At 35.1% G+C, this 23,052-nt stretch overlaps 1 protein-coding gene across 3 annotated transcripts in view; it reads left to right on the forward strand.

Annotated features, from left to right (window-relative positions):
* The window catches only part of ARHGAP5 (Rho GTPase activating protein 5), an 82,164-nt gene that overhangs the window by 49,939 nt on the left and 9,173 nt on the right, over positions 1 to 23,052 (forward strand). For all 3 annotated transcript variants that reach the window (XM_087823365.1, XM_087823379.1, XM_087823374.1), the window contains 2 exons: positions 19,038 to 19,115; positions 21,823 to 21,954. In XM_087823365.1, the coding sequence (XP_087679491.1) occupies positions 19,038 to 19,115; positions 21,823 to 21,954 (210 nt within the window). The remainder of the gene's footprint in view (positions 1 to 19,037; positions 19,116 to 21,822; positions 21,955 to 23,052) is intronic.

Here is a 23,052-nt window from a genome sequence, read left to right on the forward strand (position 1 = left end):
CTGGATCTGTTTCTATTTCCATTGATTTCTCCTGATTATGATTTGTTTTTTGCTGCTTTGGTGATTTTAATTTGATGTCAGACATTTTTAATTTTACATTTTTGGGTAGTTAATTTTCTGGTGTTCTTTTAAAGAGTATTAGATTTGTTTTGTCATGTGTTAAGTATTTTGTGAAGCCATTTTATTCTTTCTAGGCTTGCTTTGTAAGTGTTTTTTGGTGGATCTGGAGCAGCTTTTAATCTAGTATTTACTTAGACCGACAGTATGATATGAAGACTTGACCCAGTGCCCTACCTATTAAAATATCTCCTCTCATATATGTACAGTATTCAACCAAATGTTCTGGGGACTTTTGTGAACATCTCTGAGGCTCTTTCTCTGTGTTTCTCTTCATCTTTTTTAGTACTCTATCCTACAAATTCTGGTCTTCTCCTTATTTCTGAACTCATATTTCCATCTTCCTAACTCTGGTAGACTGTTCTGCTTTGGTGCACTACTATCTAAAAACTGTCTCCAGGCACTAATTTGGGGTATTTAGAGAGTTTAACTTATTTGCTTCTTTTCCCTCATGGATCACAGTTTTGAGCTGCCTGTTATCTGAAAACTGTTTCATATAATTTTCTAGGTTTTAGTTTTTTACTGTAGGAGGGCAGTTGCCATAGCAGTTAATTCTTTTTTTTTTTTTTTTTTTTTAAATATATCATTATTGATTTCAGAGAGAGGAAAGGAAAGGGAGAGAGATAGAAACATCAGTGATGAGAAAGTCATTGATTGAGCCCGCAACCCGGGCATGTGCCCTGACCAGGAATCGAACCCCGATCGCCTGGATCCCAGGTCGACGCTCAACTGCTGAGCCACACCCGGCCAGGCCATAGCAGTTAATTCTTAATGACAGAGTCAGATATATAGCAGTTTTTATAATAGGTACTATATTACAAGTTCGGCTAAGTTATTCCTGTTGGGAAATAACCCTTTAATTATAAATTTAAAGTAGGCAGAAAAGGGTAGTACAGATGAGAGAGACTGAAAAGTAAGAGAACAAAAGTCCTCTTTCAGGAATTAGGATAATAAACCTGATAGATATGGGATTGAAAGAGGACTCAAAAATGCCTTTCAGATTGCTATATTAGGGTGATTGTAGATGGTATATAGTTAATGAAAATAGAAATTATAGTATGAAAAGTAGAGTAGACATTTTGATAATGGTGGGTTCCTGTTTTGTACATGTTAAATTTCAAGGTGCCTGTGGAGTATTCTTTAAAAGCCCAGGAATAGTTAGAATATCTTAGAGCTATGGATCTTCAAAAAATGGTTTGATCTTAAGATTTTCGTCATTGCCATTGTATAGATATTAACGTAGGCGCTGTGTTGGTGAAGTGAAATGAGAAGAAAATACTGAGTGAGAAGAAAAGTTCACAATGCAAATAGGCTATACAAAAGAGTGGAGCCCTTAAACACTGAGAAAACATTTTTTAATAAGAACAAATGAAACATGGTTATCAGCATTGAATGTATATAGGTTAGGTGACTTAAAATGATAAATTTTTTTTTACGTTTTTATTGAGGTGAAATTCATATGACAAAAAAGTAACCACATTGTTTTTATTTATTTTTTAATATATCTTTATTGATTTCAGAGAGAGGAAGGGAGAGAGAGAGAGAGAGAAAGATCAATGATGAGAGAGTCGTCATTGATCAGCTGCCTTTTGCACGCCCCCCACTGGGGATCGAGCCCGCAACCCAGGCATGGGCCCTGACTGGGAATCAAACCGTGATCTCCTGGATCCTAGGTCAGCTGCTGAGCCACGCCCCACCAGGCTAAAAGTAACCACTTTAAAGTATACAACAATTAACTGGCATGTAGTGCATGTACAGTATTGTGCAACCAGCACCTCATCTAGTTCCAAAGATTTTCATCACCCCAAATAAAACTCTATACCCATTATGCAGTTACTCTCTTCCCTAGTTTGCTCTTGCAACTACCAACCTGCTTTCTGTTTATATGGATTTACTTATTCTAGATATTTCATATAAGTGGAATCATACCGTATTTGACCTTTTATCTGGCTCCTGTCACTTCATATAATGTTTTTGAGGCTCAGTTATGTTGTAGCATGTGTCATTGTATGGACAGATACATTTATTCATTCATAAGTTGGTAGACATTTGGTTTGTTTCCACCTTTTGGCTATTGTGAACAGTGCTTGCTATGAATGTTCATGAATAGATATTTGTTTGAGTACCTGTTTCAGTTCTTTTGGGTACATAACCTAGGAGTGGAATGATGGGTCACATGGTAATTCTTTGTTTAACTTGTTGAGGCACTGTCAAATTGTTTTTTATAGTGGATGCACCATTTTACATTTCCATCAACAATGTACAATGACATCAGCAATGTCAAATTTGTCCACATCCTTGCCAACACTTGTTATACTCTGCGTGAGTGTGTGTGTTTTACTTCTAGCTGTCTTATCCCTTTTGATAGGGATTATTGGTAATATTGCCATCTTAACAGTATTAAGCCTTTCAATCTATTAACACTGGAGACCTTTCCGTGTATTTAGGTATACTTTAATTTTTTTCATTACTGTTTTATAGTTCTCAGTGTACAAGTCTTGCATCTCCTTGGTTAAGTTTATTCCTAGGTATTTTGAATGCTGTTGTAAACAGAATTTTTTTTTTTAATTTTTTTATTAAATGTATTGGGGTGACATTAGGTAATATGATCATATAGGTTTCAGGTGTGGGTTTCTATGTTAGAAGATCTGGATATTGCACTGTGTGCCCACCACCCAAAGTCAAATCTTCTCCCGTCACCATATAGAATTTTTTTCGTAATTTCATCTTTGGAATGTTTGTTGCTGGCATATAGAACTGATTTTTGAATGATGATCTTTTAGCCTGCAACTTGGCTAAAAAAATTTTTATTAGCTCTATTTTGTGTGTGTGTTTTCTTTGGGATTTTCTGTATATATAAGGTCTTATTCTCTATGGCTAGGGATAGAGCTTCTTCCTTTCAAATTTGGATGCCTTTTATTTCTTTTTCTTGCTTAATTGCTCTGGCTTCAATTTTTGCAATTAATAGCAGGCACCCTTGGCTTATTTCTTACTTTACAAGAACGCTTTCATTCTTTCACCATTATTATGTTACCTGTGAGTTTTTCATAAGTGCCCTTTAGTATGCTGAAGAAGTTAAGTTCCTTTCTGTATTTGTTTCCTGGGGCTGCCATAACAAAGTCCCACAAACTGAGTAGCTTAAAACAACCAAAATGTATTCGTTCACAGCCTAGAGGCTAGAAATCTGAAATCAAGATGTCAGCTGAGTCACATTCCCTCAGAGACTATGGGTAGAATCTTTCCTTGCTTCTTCCTTGCTTCTGGTAGAGAGAACGTCAATCCTTGGTGTTTCTCAGCTTGCAGCTGTGATATTCCAATCTCTTCCTTTTGGGTTCTCCCTGTGTGTCTTGTCTTACAAGTATACCAGTCATTAGGTTTAGAGCTCACCCTACTCCAGTATGACCTCATCTTAGCGTAACTAATTACATCTGCAATGGCCCTATTTCCAAAATAAGTCAACGTCTAGTTTGTTGAGTATTTTTTATTAAAGGGTGTTGGATTTTGTTAAATGATTTTTCTGTGTAAACTGAAATGATCATGTGGTTTTTTTTCTTTCATTCTATTAATGTGATGTGTTATATTGATTGATTTTTTTTTTCTTACGTTGAACCACCCTTACATTCCTGGCTTAAATCCCATTTTGTCATGGTGTATAATCTTGTTAATATGCTGTTGGATTCAGTTTGCTAGTATTTCGTTGAAGATTTTTGCATCTTTATTCATATGGGATATTGGTCTCTAGTTTTCTTTTGGTGTCTTTCTTTTGGGCCTTAGTATCAGGGTAGTACTCATAGAAAGAGTTTGGAAGTGTTTCTTCCTTTGGAATAGTATTTTATTGAGAGTTTTCTCTGGTTCTAAAAGTGGGCTAAGTTCAGAATTGAGGTATTTCTATGTTAGAGACTTTATAAATTTTTTTCTTCATTTTACAGTTTTTCAATTTCAGGCTTTTTTTGTCACTGTACTCCTACTAATCTTATTTTGCTTTTTCAACTTGCAGTATCTAGTCTGCTGTGATTCGGGAAAATATATGGTAGTTAGTTTAAATTATGCTTTTGATTAGATTAAATGGAATCTGGAAAAACAGGAAGTGATGCTCCAGTAAATGAAATAATATAATCTAGTGCAAGGGCTTTGTGACATCTTTTTGCTATTTATTTACCTTTTTGTTTCCCTTTTTTCCAGTTATGTTAGATTAGGTAATCAGATGACAAAGTTCCAGATAGGTGAGGAATTTTTTCACCTCTATTTGCCAGAATTTATATTTGCATGTAAATGTAGTTCATCTGGAATGCCCCCACTATTACAAATAAATTATAAAGAAATAGAGACTGTCTCTAAAGCTTACAGATTATATTTCTCATAAAACTGAATTAGATCAGATGCCATTGAGGTTCTTTAAATATAGGTTTAAAAATTGTGTGTTGCTCCAGCACACCAATTATGGTGAAGTAATTGAGGTGAGGTAGGTGAATTAATCTTTGTTTTTATTGCTAAAGTAAATATAATTTTTTTAAAAATAAATTTTTTAAAAAATAAAGTTTTAATTTAAACTTTATCATTTCCACTTGATGTTTTGAACTTCTTATATTTCTAAATCCATTTTTATGTTCACTTTTCCATACCTCCTCAACCCCTACCATGTTTTTCATTTGGCAAAACTTCAACTTTGGTTAAATTAACACTCTGCCTACTCTGTGGTTGGAACAGAAAGTGGATCATGGTTGTAGAAAAACATAAACTGTGCATTTCACTTTAAATATGTGACCACAAATCTGAAGTATCATCCCATAATTCCCTAGTCAATTTGTTCTCTTGCTTTCATGAAGGATTTCTTTTTCATTTTCTTAAATTTTAAAAAGTTTTGAACCTTCAGAAATGTTGCAAGAATAATATGATTAAGCATCCATATACACCTTTCACCTAGATTCGCTATTTTTTGCCACATTTCTTCACCTTTTTTTTGCTCAGTTGTTTGAGAGTATGTTACAGATAACATGACACTTCACTTCTAAATCTTTTAGATTATATCTCCCAAGAACAAGGACCTTTACCCCATGTCGCCACAATATAATTATCACCATCAGGAAATTTAACTGTGATAAAATTATATTAGCTAATATTCTGTCTATATTCAAATTCCCTACATTGTCCCAATAATCTCCTGTTAAAGCTTTCGTTTTTTCAGTTCAGGGTACAGTCAAGGATCATGAGTTAAATTCCTTGTTATATCTCTTTGGTTTTCTTCAATTTAGAATAGTTTCCTAACTTTTTGTGTATGTTTTCATGATACAACTTTTGAGGCTTTTTAAGTGCCCCCTTTTTTTCTGAATGTTTCTTAATTTTAATTTTGTAATTCCTAGTCAGGCTCTAGCAAATATATTTGTCTGAGATTCTACATAGGGCTAATGTATCCTTCTTAATATATCACAGGATGCGTTAGGAGACAAAAGATGTTATTTCCTAAAGGAACTTTTTATGTTGCTTTGGAAATTCTGGGCTATTAATAACCTTAACAGTGTCATTCAGATATGTGCTAAAAGTTGGTATCATTGACATCCGAATTTAATGATTCAAGTGTGACCTGTTTATTCTTGATCTAGCAATGAGGAGTTATATATTAGCCATTAGCCCTTAAAGCATTTTTTAGGTATTATTCCTAAGTCTAGCAGAAATTCCTTAAGGTTTGTTTTCTGGTATATTAATATTACCTTTTATGGTTTCTAGTAGCTTTGAAGTATATTTTTATCTGTTAGCAGGAACATTGCCTTCTTGAAGTTGCTGGTCATTGGGTCTTAGCTAAAGCTTTAAAAATTATTTTTTACACCACAGACTTTAGATCATAACCTGCATGGCAGTAGGCACCCCTTGCTTTTAAAACAAGTCTATAATTAAATTCTTATTCAATAAATTTTTTAAAAACGAACTTCAGTTTGTTTGTAAGAACCAGGAGTGTTTGTTCTTGTGACATTAGTTATACATTAATACTATTTAAATCTTAATATTCCAAACTAGAATTAGCTTTTCCCCCCTACAAATACAAAGAATGGATAATCATTGATTGCTAAAGATGAGAGAATGGAAGCATTTATGCTACAGTAAGACTTTTCAAAATTTATCTTTATATGTCAGCTGAGTAATTTGCATTATGCTGGCTCACTAAGTAGTAATATAAGTATGGATTTTGCATTGTGCTTATAATGGATGATGAAAGTGATACACAACAGGCTATTCTTAGGTGAAAGCTGTCTTAAATACTTTGTTTTTTAAGTTAAATTGAAACATGGCTATATTGTCATTTTTGTGGTTGACAACCAGATGATGTATGCCAGAAAATGAATGTTGTGCAAGTCTGAAAAAACACTTTGTCCTTACTTTTTTTAATCTCTCAGGTGAAATAATTATTTTCATAATATAATAATCAGCTTTTACTATGTTTACTATTTGTATAGTAAACTTTCAGTATGCTATGAAATAAGTATGTTGTTTATTCATTTCATTTTTAGATCTCTATGGGGTGTATGTGGCAGTCACCATCTCCATTTTACAGAGGAAGAAACTGAGACACAGAGAAATTAACTTGTGTGATCACACAATTATAATTTTGCCCAGACCCCACTTACCATTACTATTTACACTTGATTTTTGATAACCAAGATTGTTTTTTTCTTTTGAGGAAAGGAGCTATTTCATTATAGCAGGAAAAAAAAATACAGATAAAAGTCCATTAAGGACTAGAACTGAAAAACCACCTGAAATTTTATGATAAAGAGATAAGTTTTTCTTTTTTTATATATTTATATCACATATAATACACATTTAAACATATATAGCTTTTTCCAAAGGGGAACATTAACATAGTTTTGTAATATTTTAAATACATGAACAACTTCATTTCATGAGATAAAACTTACCTTTGGAATTACTTTTTATGATATATCTATTATATTCTAACATCTTGGTGATCATAATTTATTCAGTAGTCTCCTAGTTCTGAACCTAGGTCATCTTTATATGCTTATATTTTTATTTTCTAGGAAAATGTCTAAAAATGAAATTGCCATGCCCAACCCCAATGATAGAAAGCATGCAAAGAGAGAAAATTACTCATCATAAAACAAATGGGGAGGCATGTAAGAAATAAATTTCTTATGTATTAAATAGAACAAACTAATGCCCCTAGCTTACTCCATGTATGACCTTTAGCAAGTCACTTCATTTTTCTAAGCTTGTTTTCTTATCTTTGAATAAGGCCTCTTGCCAGTTATTTTGAAGATGGAATGAAGACAATACATGTAATATTTACATTATGAACTTTTAATTATTATATGTAAAGGAAGAGGCAGATTGGAAAGCTACTGTTACCCTTCCTTCCTTCCTTCCTTCCTTCCTTCCTTCCTTCCTTCCTTCCTTCCTTCCTTCCTTCCTTCCTTCCTCCCTCCCTCCCTCCCTCCCTCCCTCCCTCCCTCCCTCCCTCCCTCCCTCCCTCCCACCAAGATCTCCTTTTTTTAATATATCTTTATTGATTTCAGAGAGAGGAAAGGAGAGCGCGAGAGAGAGACAGAAACATCAATGATGAGAGAGTTGTCACTGATCGGCTGCAACCAGGGCACGTGCCCTGACCAGGAATCGAACCTCAATCTCCTGGATCCTAGGTTCATGCTCAACCCCTGAGCCCAGCCCGGCTGGGCTATTGTTGCTTTTTCTTAAACATTAACTATTTAGTGGCTGGAAAGTAGTGACGTGTTTCAATTCAGTAAATTCAAGTTGTATCATATGCGTACCCCCCCTCCCACCCAAGTAGAATTTTAAAATATTATTTTGCTTAATTGAGAAAGGGGAATACTGCCTTTAGCCTTATTCCCATAGTGGCCTTGTGCTTAAGCATCACTTACCACAGTTAAAAGACTCGTCCTCCATTGATGTTATTTTGTCCTTGATATGTAGATACAGCTCTCTATATCTTTCTGTGTTTTTAAAATTTATTTTATTGTTGAGAGTATTACAGATGTCCCCCATTCTCCTCCCTTTGCCCCCTTCCACCCATCTCCCACCCATCCCAGGCCTTCACCTGTCTATTGTCTGTGTCCATGGGCTGTGACTAATTTGTACTTCTAAATTCCTTCACTTTTTTCACCATCCCCCAACCCACTCCCATCTGGCAACCATTAAAATGTTCTCTGTATCTATGAGTCTGTTTCTGTTTGGCCTTTTCATTTATTTGGACTTTCAGATTTAGTGCCATTTTATTGTTCATATTTTTAATCTTTTTCCCCCTCCTTTTCTTCTTGAAGAAGACCCTTTAATATTTCTTGTAATACTGCTTTGATAAACAACTTTAGCTTTTTCTTGTCTGGGATGCTCTTCTTTCTGACCTTCAATTCTAAATGATAGCTTTGCTGGATAGAGTAATCTTAGTTGTAGGTCCTTGCTTTTCATCACTTTGAATATTTCTTGCTACTCCCTTCTGGCCTGCAAAGTTTCTGTTGAGAAATCAGCTGACAGTCTCATGGGCTCTCCCTTGTAGGTAACTAATTGCTTTTCTCTTGCTGTTTTTAAGAGTCTCTCTTTGTCTTTAACCTTTGGCATTTTAATTACATGTCTTGGTGTGGACCTCGTTGGGTTCCTCTTGTTTGGGACCCTCTGTGCTTCCTGGACTTGTATGTCTCTCTTTTTCACCAGGTAAGGGAAGTTTTCTGTAATTATTTTTTCAAATAGGGTTTCCTTTTTTTGCTCTCTTCTCCTTCCGGTATCCCCATGGTGTGAATGTTGGTATGATTGAAGTTGTCACAGTGGCTCCTTACACTACTTCTGGTTTTGGATCCTTGTTGCTCTCCTAATTGGGTGTTTCTTGCTTCCTTATATTCCAAATTCTTGATTTGATTTTCAGCATTCTCTACTCTGCTGATGATTCGCTATGAATCATTCTTCAATTCACTTAGTGTGTCCTTCATTTTTGACTGGTCCTTTTTTATGATGTTGATGTTCTCACTAAGTTTCTTGAAGTTCTCACTAAGTGTCTTGAGCATCTTTATAACCATTGTTTTGAACTCTGGTAGTTTTCTTGCTTCCATTTCATTTAGTTCTTTTTTTGGAGATTTCTCCTGTTCTTTTATTTGTGGCATGTTTCTTCATCTCCGTATTTTGGCTCCTTCCCTGTGTGTGTTTCTGTGTATTAGGTAGATCTGCTATGTCTCCCAGACTTGGTACTAAGGATGAACTTGACCCATCATGATCACCCAAAGTCCATAGTGTATATTAGGCTTCACTCTTCATTCTGTGGGTTTAGACAAATGTAAAATGATATATAGTCATTATTATAACAACATACAGAGTAGTTTTCATAGCCCTAAAAACCTCTGTGCTATGCCTATTCATCTCTCTCTCCCCCCACCCCTGACAACCACTGATTTTTTTTCTTCATTGTTTTGCCCTTTCCACAGTATCATATAGTTGGAATCGTAGTGCATGTAGCCTTTTCAGATTGGCTTCTTTCACTTAGTAATATGCTTTTAAGGTTCCTCCATATCTTTCCAGAGTATCTTTTCATACGTTTATTTGCCATTTGTATTTCTTCCTTGATAACAGGGTCTGTCAAGGTCTTTAGCCCATTATGTAATGGAGTTGTTTATTCTCTTATTACTGGGTTTTAAGAGTTCTTCGTATATTTTTGGTAATAGCCCTTCATCAGGTGTGTCTTTTGTAAACATTTTCCCTCTGTGGCTTGTCTTCTGATTATCTTGACATTGTCTTTCACAGAGCATAAGTTTTTAATTTTAACGAAGTCCAGTTTATCAGTACTTTTTCTCAATATTTTTACAAAAGGACACAAAAGACAATATTGCATCTTTGGTATTGTATCTAAAAAGGCATCAATCACCATACCCAATGTCATGTAGGTTTTCTACTGTGTTATCCTCTACAGATTTTATAGTTTTGCATTTTACATTTAAGTTCATGATCCATTTTGAGTTCATTTTTTCAAGGGTGTAAGGTATATGTCTAGTTTCAGTTTTTTTGTGTGTGTTTTTTTAATGTGGATGCACAGTGTTTGTAGCACCATTTGTTGAAGAGACTTCATTCCATTGTATTTACTGCTTTTGCTTCTTTTTCAAAAAACCATTGACTACTGATGGGTGTCTATTTCTGGGCTTCCTATTCTGTTCTATTGACCTGTATGCCTTCCTCAACACTACATTATCTTGATTACTGTAGATTTATAGTAAGTCTTAAAGTCAGGTAGAATCAGACTCCAGCTTTGTTCTTCTCTTTGAATATTGTGTTGGCTTACTTGACCTCTCTATATAAACTTAAGAATCAGTTTGTTGACATCCTTAAAATGACTTTTTGGAAATTTGACGTATTGAATCTATATGTTAAAAGCAAAGAACTGACATCTTGACAATATTGTGTCCTCTTATCCATGAAGATGGAATATCTCCCCATTTATTTAGTAGTTCTTTGATTTTATTGATCAGTTTTGAAGTTTTCCTGATACAAATCTTGTACATATAATATGTTAGATTTATGCTCAAGAATTTCATTTTCAGGGGTGTTGATGTAAATTTGTTTTTAATTTCAAATTCTACTTGTTCATTAGTATGTAAAAAAAGCAGTTGATTTTTGTATATTAACCTTGTGTTCTGCAACCTTGCTATAATTACTTACTACTTTCAGGAGTTTCTTTGCCTGTTGATATTCTACATAGATGATCATGTCATCTGAAAAATTATAGTTTCATGTCTTCCTTTCCCTTCTGTATACCTCTGTTTTCCTTTTCTTACCTTATAGAGTAGCAGGGATTTCGAGTACAGTGTTGAGAAGTGTGGTGATGGGATTTCCTTGCCTACCTGATCTTAGTGGAAAGCTTCAAGTTTCTCACTATTAAGTATGATGTTGCATGTAGGGGTTTTTTATTTGTTTGTTTTTTAAAGAATACTTTATTGATTTTTAAAGAGACAAGAAGGGAGAGGAAGAGAAAGACAAACATCAATGTGAGAGCGGAACATTGATCAGCTGCCTCTTGCATGCATCCTACCGGGAATCAAGCCTGCAACCCAGGCATGTGCTCTTGACCAGGAATTGAACTGGCAACTTCCTTGTGCACAAATGGGATGATGCCTAACCAACTGAGCCTTACTGGCAGGGCTACACATAGGTTTCTTTGTAGATAGTGTAAAGAAGTTACCCTCTATTCCTAGTTTGCTAACAGTTTTTCTCATGAATGAGTTTTAGATTTTGTCTACATATTTTTTCTACATCTATTGATAGGATTATGTAATTTTTCTTTCTTAGTCTAATGATGTGATGGATTACATTAATTGATTTCCAGGATGAATCTTTCTTGATTGTAGTGTATAATTCCCTTTATACTTTTTAAAATTCATTTTGTTAATACTTTGTTGAGCATTTTTGCATCTATGTTCATGAGAGACATTGGTCTGTGATTTTTCTGAAATGTCTTTTTTGGGACTTAGAGCCTTTTTTTTAGCATGTGAAAAATCTCTTCACTTAGCTTGAGATTTGTAAACATATTTTACATCAGCCATTGTTTTAAGACTCAAAGTAGATAACCTATTGAACTATATAAGCTATGTTATATCAAGAACAATATATTGTCTAATATCACATATGCAAGTTCTAATGTATAGCACATAGGCGTTTTATTAACAAATATATGCTGTTTCAAATCAAAACACATCAGAATGTGTCTTCACATGTTCATATATCTTTTGTACCAACTAAGTACACCTTTAATTAATTTCAGCCAGTTAGAGCCATCTTATTTAGTGTTGATTTCATTCATGCATACTTTGTTTTATATGATTTTGTGTTTAGGTCATCACATCTATAAGAATGAATCCCAGATCTTTTTATCAAACCCCAATGTTTTCTTATATTCCTGGCTTCCTACTGAACATTTGGATGTGATATCTTGAGTTTAAGATTAAACTTCAGCCCGGCCAGGCGTGGCTCAGCGGTTGAGCGTCCACCTGGGATCCAGGCAATCAGGGTTCAGTTCCCCGTCAGGGCACATGCCCGGGTTGCAGGCTTGATCAATGACTCTCTCATCATTGATGTTTCTGTCTCTCTCCCTCTCCTTTCCTCTCTCTGAAATCGATAGAGATTTAATATAAAATAAATAAATAAAATAAACTTCAATACATCTTCACCCCAAGCTACCTCCTTTACTTTTTTTTGTTTGTTTTAATTTATCTCTATTGTTCAAAGTATTACAAATGTCCCCTTTTTTCTGCCATTGATCCCATCACCCTGCAACTCCACACCCAGGTCTTCCCTACACTATTTTCTGTGTTCATGGGTTATGCATATATGCATGCATTCTTAGGTTAATCTCTCCCCACCCACCCCTGCTTTTCCTCTCAGATTCATCAGTCTGTTGCATGCTGTGTCTCTGGATCTATTTTGTTCATCAGTTTATTTTGTTCATTACATTCCACATACGAGTAAGATCATGTGATACTTGTCTTTCTCTGACTGGCTGATTTTGCTTAGCATAATACTCTCCAGGCCCATTATACTTTCTCAAAGAGTAAGGGATTGTTCTTTTGTACAGCTGCATAGTATTCCATAGTGTAAAGTCCGAGAAGATGTTTGATACGATTTCAGTCTTTTTGAATTTCTAGAGACTCATTTTATGTCCCAACATGTGGTCTATCTTTGAGAATGTCCCATGTGCGCTTGAGGAGAATGTATATTCTGCAGCTTTGGGGTGATATGTTCTCTAAATGTCAGTTAAATCCATCTGATCTAGTGTGTCGTTTAGAGTTACTGTTGCCTTGTTGATTTTTTGTCTGCAAGATCTATTCAGTAAAGTCAGTGGGTTGTTAGTCCCCTACTATGACTGTATTGCTGGCAATCTCTCCCTTGAAGTCCTCCAGAGGTTTGGTGTTTTTTTGTTTGTTCGTTTGTTTGGTTTTTGATTTTTGTTTTCCACCTGTGTGAGTCTTTTGTTCTAAGGTGGGTCTCTTGTACATTTGGATCATGTTTTCTTATCCATTCAGCTGCCCCATGTCTTTTGATTGGGGCATTTAATCTATTTTTATATTAGGTTATTGATAGGTACTTACTTATTGCCATTTTAATTCTTTATGCCTATGTTTCTCTTTCTATTTCAATTTCTTATTACAGCAGTCCCTTTAACGTTTCTTGCAGTGCTGGCTTGGTAGTGATAAACTCCTGTAGCCTTTTTTGGTCTGAGAAGCTCTTTATTTCCCATCTATTTGGAATGATAGCCTTGCTGGATAGAGTAGTCTTGGTTTCAGATGCTTGTTTTGCATTACCTTGAATATTTCATGCCATTCCCTTCTGGCCTGTAGAGTTTCTGATGAGAAGTCAGCTGACAATCTTATGGGAGCTCCTTTGAAGATAACAGCTTGCTTTTCTCTAGCTGCCTTTAAGATTCTCTGTCTTGAATTTTTGGCATTTTACTTATGATGTGTCTGGGCATGGGCCTCTGGGCTCCTCTTGCTTGGGACTCTCTGTGCCTCCTGAACTTGTGTGACTTTCTCCTTCACATTAGGGAAGTTTTCTGCTACTATTCCTTCAAACAGGTTCTCTAACCCTTACTTAACTTTCTAGATCTTTTTGCACTCCTATAATGTGAATATTGTTGTGTTTCATGTTGTCCCACAGCTCCTTTAAACTGTCCTCCTGATTTCTAATTGTTTTTTCTTTTTCGATCTCTGATTATTTTCTGCCTTGTCTATAAATGCGTTTATCCAATCCTCTGCTTCCTCTAATCTGCTGTTTATTGCTTCCAATGTATTCTTCATTTCTGCCTGGTCATTTTTCATAGTTTCCATTTCTTTCTTCATGCTCTTGAGCATCCTTACAATCAGTATTCTGAAGTCTATATCTGATAGATTGCTTATCTCCATTTCATTTAGCTCTTTTTCTGGAGACTTCTCTTGTTCTTTCACTTGGGGCTTGTTTTTTTTCTACCCTTTTTGGCTGCCTATTTGAGTTTGTTCCTATGTAGTAGGCAGTCCTGCTAGGACTCTCAGACTTTTTGGAAGGTCTCTGGTGCTGGCCAATGTGAGACGCTGTTTGTGGCTGGCCTTGAGTACCCTGCTTGGACCCCACAGCTTGAGGTCCCCTTTGTTGGGGCTAGGTGCATTTGGACAGGATCCTGATGCACACCAAAGTGTGCTTTTCCAAAGCCCTGGTCCAGAAGCAGATCAGGCACTCTCAAAGCACTCTGAGGTCTGCCTCTGCAGGCAGGCTCTTTAATCTGATTCTCCTAATGGGCCTCTCAGGCTGTAGAAACTCCACAGTATGGTTCAGCTGATTGTTATCAGTCTCTTAATGAGCTTCAGGCTGTAGAACCTCCACTGGGTAGGGCAAGAGGTTTTCCAGCAGGGTGGGGCAGTTGCTTTGCCCTCAGGCGAAAGCTGCTTTGAAGGTAAACGTCTGCCTATGAAAGATACTACTCTGTAGTATGGGAAAATGACTCGGCACAGGAATACAGAGGGGTGCCCTCAGAACTCTGTCTCCAGAGCCCACAACCCTAGATTCTCCTCATACTGCTCTCGTCCACTCTTTAAGAAGGTGCCTACATTTCCAACAGTCTCTCCCTGGCAGACAGAAACCCAGCTGCTTTTCACAGCCAGATGTTTTGTGGGCACCGTTTTCAGTTCTGGTGCTCTTGGCTGGGAAGCCCAGCCTGGGTTTAGTCCTCAGAGGGAACCCCTCACAGCTGAGATATCCCTCCGGACCTTGAGCTGCTGCCTGTGGGAGCCCACCCAGCCCTCTCGCACCTCCGCACTTCCTACCAGTTTCTGTGTGGTCTCCACTTTTCCTCCTTGGTTATGAGGGTGTTCTCCAGCTCGTTTTCAGTTGCATTTGATCATTCATGATTATTTTTCTATATTTTAGTTGTAATTCCAGTTTGGTCCTTGGAGAATGTCAGTGTAGCTTCCACTCAGTCCGCCACCATTTTTAATCTCCCTGAAGGAACTTTTAAAAACCTAATTTTTCCCCAGCTCCTTTCTCATCATCTTCCCTTCTAGGCTTTCAATTTATCTATTGTTGATCCTGATTGTTAGCTCCTTTGCCCACATTGCTATAGGCAATAGCCCTGGGAACACCTCAGGTTGAGTAAAATATAGGCAAGCTCCTATGCTGTTCCTTTAAGGAGCCACCAGACAGACAGAAATCAACAACCACAGTTCTTTGACAATAAGATCTGTATTGCTCTCTCTGGCACTTGCAGCCTGCAGCCAGAGTTGCCAGTCTGGGGTGTGGAGGGATGGTAGGTGGGCAGTTTAAGGCTTCTTTCTTCACCAAGCCGCCTTCTGGTGCTGGTTTTTTAGTTTTGGGGTTTGTTTGTTTGTTTTTACTAGATTCTAGTGTTCTGCAAAAGTTGATTCTGACACATTTTGGCAGTTAATTTGTGGTTTTTGAGGAAGAGCCAAACTGTGTAATTGCCATTTCCATTTCTTTTGCTGATGTCATTCCCAGGGGACATATTTAATTTATGAATTATCTACGTACCTTTTCTAATTTATTTTATATCTTATAATTATTTCGACCTGAAGGTATACAGAAACAAGAGGTGAAACCCTTGTATTGTACATGTTAGCAATTCAGAAGAACTCAAGATCATTTTAGAACTTTAGTTATCAAGAATTCTGTGTTGTACAATGGTTAGTTACCTAATAAAAGAAAAAAGATGGTGATACTTGGTTAAAAGGTATTATTTTAAATTTCTATATTTAATTCTGGAATATTGGGATATATTTCTAATGTCTTTGTTGTTTGTAGGTCCTAAATAAAATCTTAGGCATTTAAGTGATTGAAATCTAAGTAAAACTTTGATAATTTACATTTAGATAATTGAGTTGGTGTTTTTGTTGGTTAATTTTTTTTACATCATTTAGTTAGTAGTGAATGGAAGGCAAGATTTTTGGCATGGATAATTGAGGACCTTGTAATTTTCACTTAACAAATACTACTAAAAGCTTATCACTATGTCACCATTTCTCATCCTCGGTATTATTGAAATTTTGAGCTATTTCTGTATTTAATTCTGTATTAGAGGGGAAGTCCATGATCTAATCTAGTTGCATTGCACTTAGTGAGCATGTTTTTTTCAACACTTTTAATTTGGAAGTTTCTTAATGCCTTTTGTCTTTCTTGACTTTGAGACTGTCACCACACTTTCAGCTACTAGTTTTAGTCTCCATTGATGATTTTTTTTTATCTCTACCATTTTTCCTGTGTTTACTGATTGGCATTTTACTGTACAGATCAACTTTTCTTTCTACTTCAATTTGAATTTTTCCGATGTTTCCTCGTTATTATATTGGAATTATGCATTTTTGTTACAAATACCACCAATGTGGTGTTCTATCCTTAGAATTGCATCATATTTGTTGAGATAGGATGTCAGTTTGTCTCGATATAGATGATGATATTTTGACCATTTGGTCATGTCTGCCATATTTCTTCACTGGAGTTAAAACTTTGGATTTAATAAGTTACTGTTTATGTTGGTATGGTCTCATGTATTATTATTATATTTGGTGAGTTATAACCCACTCATGTCTTTGTAAAATCTATCCCCATAATTCGTTAAGCACTTCCCTACTATCTGCCATAAGTTGTACCAGGTTTGGCTATACTTTTCCTTGGCATCTGCCTTTTCTCTAAACAGCTCTGGTTTAGTTTGGTAGAGAATGGTATTTAGAAACCATTATTGGGGTTGCTTCTGGACCCTCTCGGCAGGCAAAGCTAGGAAATACATATATGTACATTTGCATAGATATACTTATTTCTATAGCTATCTATATTAAAACCCTTGAGTTTATGCTGATATTTCCAATTTCAATCCAACACCACTAAAGTACATCTTAATTCTAGTCCCATTTTTGTAATTAATAAACTCTTCTCCAGCAATAAGAATCCTTGCCCCCTTTGTCCTTAACATACTCATTAGCTCAAGTCTAGAATACACAAAAAGTACACATATCAATCTAGATTGGGAACCTACTAGCTAGAGTTCAATATTTGCTCATGGTTCTTTTTATTTCTAAGATCTAATTACATAGAGTGAAGTGTACCAAACTTAATGGTACAATTAGATAAGTTAATCTCTGTTTACTCCACACACCTGTCAAAATATAGAACATTTTCATTACCCTTTATGTCTCTTCCCAAGTAATCTTCCAACCACCAGAGATAACCAATTTTGTGATTTTCCCCCCTTCACTATACACAAGTATTGCTTGATTTAGAACTTCATATAAACAGAAATCATACTAAATAAATTATTTTGTGTCAGTGGATTTTTGCTCCCTTATGTCCATGGATTTCTAAATATTGACTTTTCCTGCAGTATGAGATACATTTTGTTCCCCTTTCATATTCTTACATATTTTTGTAAAGAATAAAATAATTGTAACCAGGTGAAAAATTAGAAGGAATTAATACATTGTCCCATGCAAAGGCCCTGACATTGGTCCAGGAATAAGTTTGACAGAATCCTTTGCCATGAATTCTTTTTCCTGTGATGAAATTGAGTCTGTCTCAGAAGTGCTTTGAGGAACTTTGCATTGGAGAGAGATGTACAGACTTTTGGCCAATGGCATAAATGTTAGATCTTTGTTACAAGTGTATTTATAATTGTTCATTGAAGCATTTTATGATGGCTTCTTTAAAATTCTTATCAAGTAATTCCACAACTGATATCTTTGTGTTGGTAACTGTTGATTGCCTTTTCTCATTCGGTTTGAGATTTTGTTTCTTGGTATGATGAATGATTTTGGTTTATTATTGTATCCTGGATGTTGGGATATTATGCTATGAGTATTTGGATTGTATTTAAGTCTTCTATTTTAGCTGGCCTCTTCTGACCCTGCACCATCAGGGGAGGAAGACTGCCTTGTTTTACTGCAAGGTGGGGGTAGAAGTCTAGGCTTTTAACTTGGTCTCCACTGTCCTCTGCTGACACTACCATGGTGAGGAAGAGAGAAGGTCCCCCTTATCTTGAGGGAGGGGTAGAAGTTTGGGCTTTCTTCTCAGCCCCTGCTGATACTTCAGGAATGTGAAGGGGCACCTTAGTTACTGCTGGGTAGAGATGGAATTCTACCTTACTTGGTTACCACTGATATATGTGAGGAGTGGTGGGTTCCATAGCATTTGGAGTAGAGCAGTTATAGTAAAAGAAATGTTTGTTTTGATTCCTATGTTGTACCTTTTCTAATTCTTTCACTAGAGAGAGCAGGCTTTTGTTGTTGTTGTTTTTCTGTGTGTTGTATTGTTTTTATTTTTTACCTTTGCTCATTAGTATTTCTAGGTTGCAGTTTCCTCTATTGCCAGGTCAAGGATATATAAGAGACAAAAAGAAAACCCAGGGAACTCACTGTCATGTTACTGAAGATCCAGGTTCACTAGCCAGCGCATCTTCGCCTCCACCATTCAGAGCTTTTTCATGTTTGTTTTTTATATATTGCATTCAGGAATTTGTGTTAAGTGGAAGGAATAGGAAGAAATGTGTCTTTTATTTGCATGGAACTGGATGTCCTAGGTCGTTTAAAATAAAAATACGTCTATAATAACTTTTTTTTTTTAATATGTCTTTATTGGTTACAGAAAGAGGAAGGGAAAAGGAGAGAGACAGAAACATCAATGATGAGAGAATCATTGATCCGTTGCTTCCTGCACACCCCCCACTGGGGACCGTGCCTGAAACCTGGACATGTGCTCTGATCAGGAATCAGACCTCGATCTTCTGGATCATAGATCAGTGCTCAACCGCTGAGTCACACCAGCTGGGCTATTAACAACTTATTTTTAATTTAATACTAGAAAATACTTATTCTTTAAAATATTCTACCACCATGTTTTTGTAAGTATCTAAGATGTGCATAAGGTTATGTATATTTCTTTTATTCTTTTAGGATTATGTACTGAAGGACTCTACCGTGTTAGTGGGAACAAAACTGATCAAGACAATATTCAAAAGCAGTTTGATCAAGGTAAGGTGATAATTCTATAAAATAAAATTACTGTTTTATTATTTTCCTTATTGAAATTTTATGATGGGAAGATTGCTTTTCATATGAAAACCTTTGAAGGATATAGATGTTGAAGGGAGAGTTTTGAAGTGGAATTAGAAGCATTTAATTGAAGAGACCACAGTGAGGAAACAGGAGAGCTACAAATCTATTACCGGAATTGGAAAAGTAGTAAATTGACTTATGACACATTGGCATCTTTGTGTGTCACAAATAGTACTTATTTAAAAATGTGATTTAAGAAATTTTTTCATGATATTGGGCCAACTAATTATTAGGAATAAAAACAGCTGAATACTCATATTACAGTAAATGCTATCTGAGCTCAAAGGTTCAAATGTAAAAAATGAAAACTATTAAGTACTAGGGAGAAAAATGAGTGAATATTTTTTATAGTCTTGGAGTAGGGAAAAGCCTAAACTTGATATCAAACATGGAAAGTATAAGCAAGATGATAAGTTGGACTACCTAAAAATGTAAAAATTCTGTATGAGACAGTGAGTTAAACATAAAGTCCAAAGACAAACTATAAATTTGGAGAAGGTACGGAATATCTATGCTAAGATTAAGGAATTCATATCAGAAGAAAGCAGCCAATATATGAAAATATGTGCAGCCTATATCAGTTATAAAGAAATAGACATTAAAACAACAAGATTGTATTTGTTTATATTATTATCAACGTGGAAAAGGTTGTTGGTAGGGTGTAGACAGCCAGTATTTTGTCTAGGTGCCTTTAGAATATCTATTAAAATTCAGGTACCTTTGCTAGATAAATTCAGCTTGTAAATATTTGTTACAGAAATCTTTGTGTGGGCATACAAAGCTCTACTTAAAAGGGCATTTATTGCAGCCTTTTTTGTAATATTTTTTAAAAGGAAGAGGGAGACCTGGCTGGTGTGGCTCAGTTGGTTTGGCATCCTCCCATGCACCAAAAGTCTGCCAGGTCAATTCCTGGTCAGGGCACATTTTCTGGGTTTCAGACTCAGTCCCTGGTGGGGGCCGTGCAGGAGGCAGCTGACCCTATGTTTTGCTCTCACGTCAATGTTTCTTTCTCTCCCTCTCATTTATTCTGTCTCTCAAAATCAATTTAAAGATATATTTTTTAAAAGTTTGTGCCCGTTTAACTGTACATTCACCCTTTGACAAAAGAATGCCACCAAAATTTAAAAAAAAAAGGAAGAGGGGACTACCCATGTGTTTATAAGTAGAATACTAGATAGCCGTATAAAATAAGTTAGATTTATGTGTGTTGAAATGGTAAAATGTCAGTTATCAAGTGATATGTGTTTGCCTTGCTTTGAAAGAATACTGTGTATATAGTATATTATTTCATTTTTTAAAAATATTGTAGAAAAACTGTTTAACCTTTATAATATTGGTATAGTTTTACTTCTGGTAACAAAGGAATAGTAGTAGTCAATACCAGGGCCTCTTGAATTAGACTTCCTGGTTTTGTTTTCTGGTTCTGCCACTTAATTTTCATAGTGCCCTGAGGAAGTTAATCTTTATTTCTTAACTTTTTCATATCTAGAATGGGAGTGATAAGAGTAATTATGAGGAATATTGAGAATAGTACCTATGAAGAATTTGCTGTGCCAGGCACTATAGTATATGTTTGCTGGGTGGCTATCATTACAAGGAATATAGCCTTAACAAATAATCTTTAGTATATAAAAAAGTTTATCATAACATCTTTATGTTTTTAAATGAAATAAATCTAAATGTTCAGTGATAGAATATTGTGTAAACTGTTAGATCTGGGGAATATTGTGTAGCCTTTACTATTTTTTATTTAGGGCAAAATACTGATGATTGGTGATTCTTTGTTAGGCTTTATTTGAGTTCTTAGTGCTATTCTTGCAAATTTTCTGCAATATTGAAATTACAATTAAATGTTACCCAGAGCCCAAAAAAGTTTTGAAAAGTTGCTTGTGAAATTTTAATAACCTTGGATAATGCCTTAAGAATGAAATCAATTATAAAATGTATATCTGATTTGTTTTTGTTGTGTTGTTTGTATTTTTAATGATCAGAAAGAGGCTGAAAGGAAACATATTAAAGTATAAACAGTGATTGTCTCATGGTGATGGAGTAATTTTTTTCCTTTCCGTGGTGTATATTTTTACATATTTTATCATTATTCATTATTTTATAATAAGGAAAAATGATTTTTAATAGAAAATTAACCTTATGATGCACTTAGTATGTTCCATTCTTGTTTTTTAAGTCAGAACTTCACTGTGTTTAAATTTAAACTTTTAAATAAAAAATTTAAGTATAATTTAAAAGGTGTAAATTTGAATTTGTATGCATAATTTCTATCTTTTGTCTTTCTGTTTCCCTGTGGTCTCTTTTAAATAGTTTATATAAACAAAATATTTTAAACATATATATTAGTAAAAGCTAACGTTCTTCAATATACTAATAGTCTAACAGCATTTTCTGTTGTAAAAAAGAAACACTCTTACTTGGTCTTCTTCCCTCACCCATATAGTTTATCTGTATTAAAACAGTGGAGGAGAGATGAATCAGCCTGTAAAGAAAGGTGGCTGATGAGAAGACTTAAATATCTTTGGATCTACAAGTACCTATTTAGCGTACTTCTTTAGTAACTTAAATTTTATTATATAAATTATAAATTAATCTTTTATTTTTTGTTTTATAGATCATAATATCAGTCTAGTATCAATGGAAGTAACAGTAAATGCTGTAGCTGGAGCTCTTAAAGCTTTCTTTGCAGATCTGCCAGATCCTTTAATTCCATATTCTCTTCATCCAGAGTTATTGGAAGCAGCAAGTAAGTATAAGCCTCCTTTCTTTGAGAGGGATGATGGGTTTTGTATATTGATACGTGTTAAAATCAGCCATGCTCTGGAATATGTAGCTAATAAAGATTCAGCTTACTAGCACTGTTTCTTAAAGGTATTTTTCTTTATAACATCAAGATATATAGCTATAACATCAGGAATCCCTTGGGTTGATCCCCAGGACTATTTAGTTTTTGTTAGTCTACCGGGTGACTCCATGCTCCTGGAGGTATGAAGATCATTGTACTAGAAATTTGAGAGTTGTGTTTTTAATTCAAACTCAGAGGCAAGAGAATTAAATAAACTTTTAAAATGAATGTATATATAATAAACTTCAATAAAACATTACTGTATTGTGTGTTAAATTTTTTTTAAATCAAATTAACTTTGGCCTCACATCTAAAGTCGCTTTTTGAAAAGTAAGGCAGGAAAAAGGAGTACTTGAAATTCAGTATTTATTCCTGCTTTGGCATCATTCATCCTGATATTTCTATTAAACAAATACTCATTTGTTACCTGGAAAAATGACATAGAAGATCTATTTAAGTATCAGGTAACTCAGTGCTTAATTCACATTTTCTCCTCAGTAGCTAAAATGAGTATTTTTAAGTATTTCTCTTTATTTCCTTTTGATTACAAGTCTTCAAGCTCTTTAAAATGAGACTACTTTCTTATAATTTTGACTATGTTAAAGTTGTTAGTTAATTTTCTCAAAAACCACAGTAAAAAACACAGTATATTGTCACAAGATGTAGTTGCCCTTACACAGACTTTCATATGTAAACTGGAAAAATGGTTCACTTGATAGCTTAGATTTTCTTAATGAACAATAGCCTCAGAATTTTCCTACTTAGGAAATTTTTTTGAGTACCGATTTAGAAGCAATCTGTGACAAATCAGATTTGTTAGTACTTGGTTATATTACGGTGAGTTGGTATGCAGATTGGCCTCCAGAGGAACCCATTGTTACTTTTGGAAGAATCAAATGAATGAGGAAGAGTAGTAAAGCACTCTTATCTCTTATTTATTGCAGAACCACATTTGAGTTACCCTGTTTCATAATTTGCATAAATTTGGAGAGTAACTGA

The sequence above is a fragment of the Miniopterus natalensis genome, chromosome 1 (genome assembly GCF_054644295.1).
Source record: "Miniopterus natalensis isolate mMinNat1 chromosome 1, mMinNat1.hap1, whole genome shotgun sequence".
Classification (NCBI taxonomy): domain Eukaryota; kingdom Metazoa; phylum Chordata; class Mammalia; order Chiroptera; family Miniopteridae; genus Miniopterus; species Miniopterus natalensis.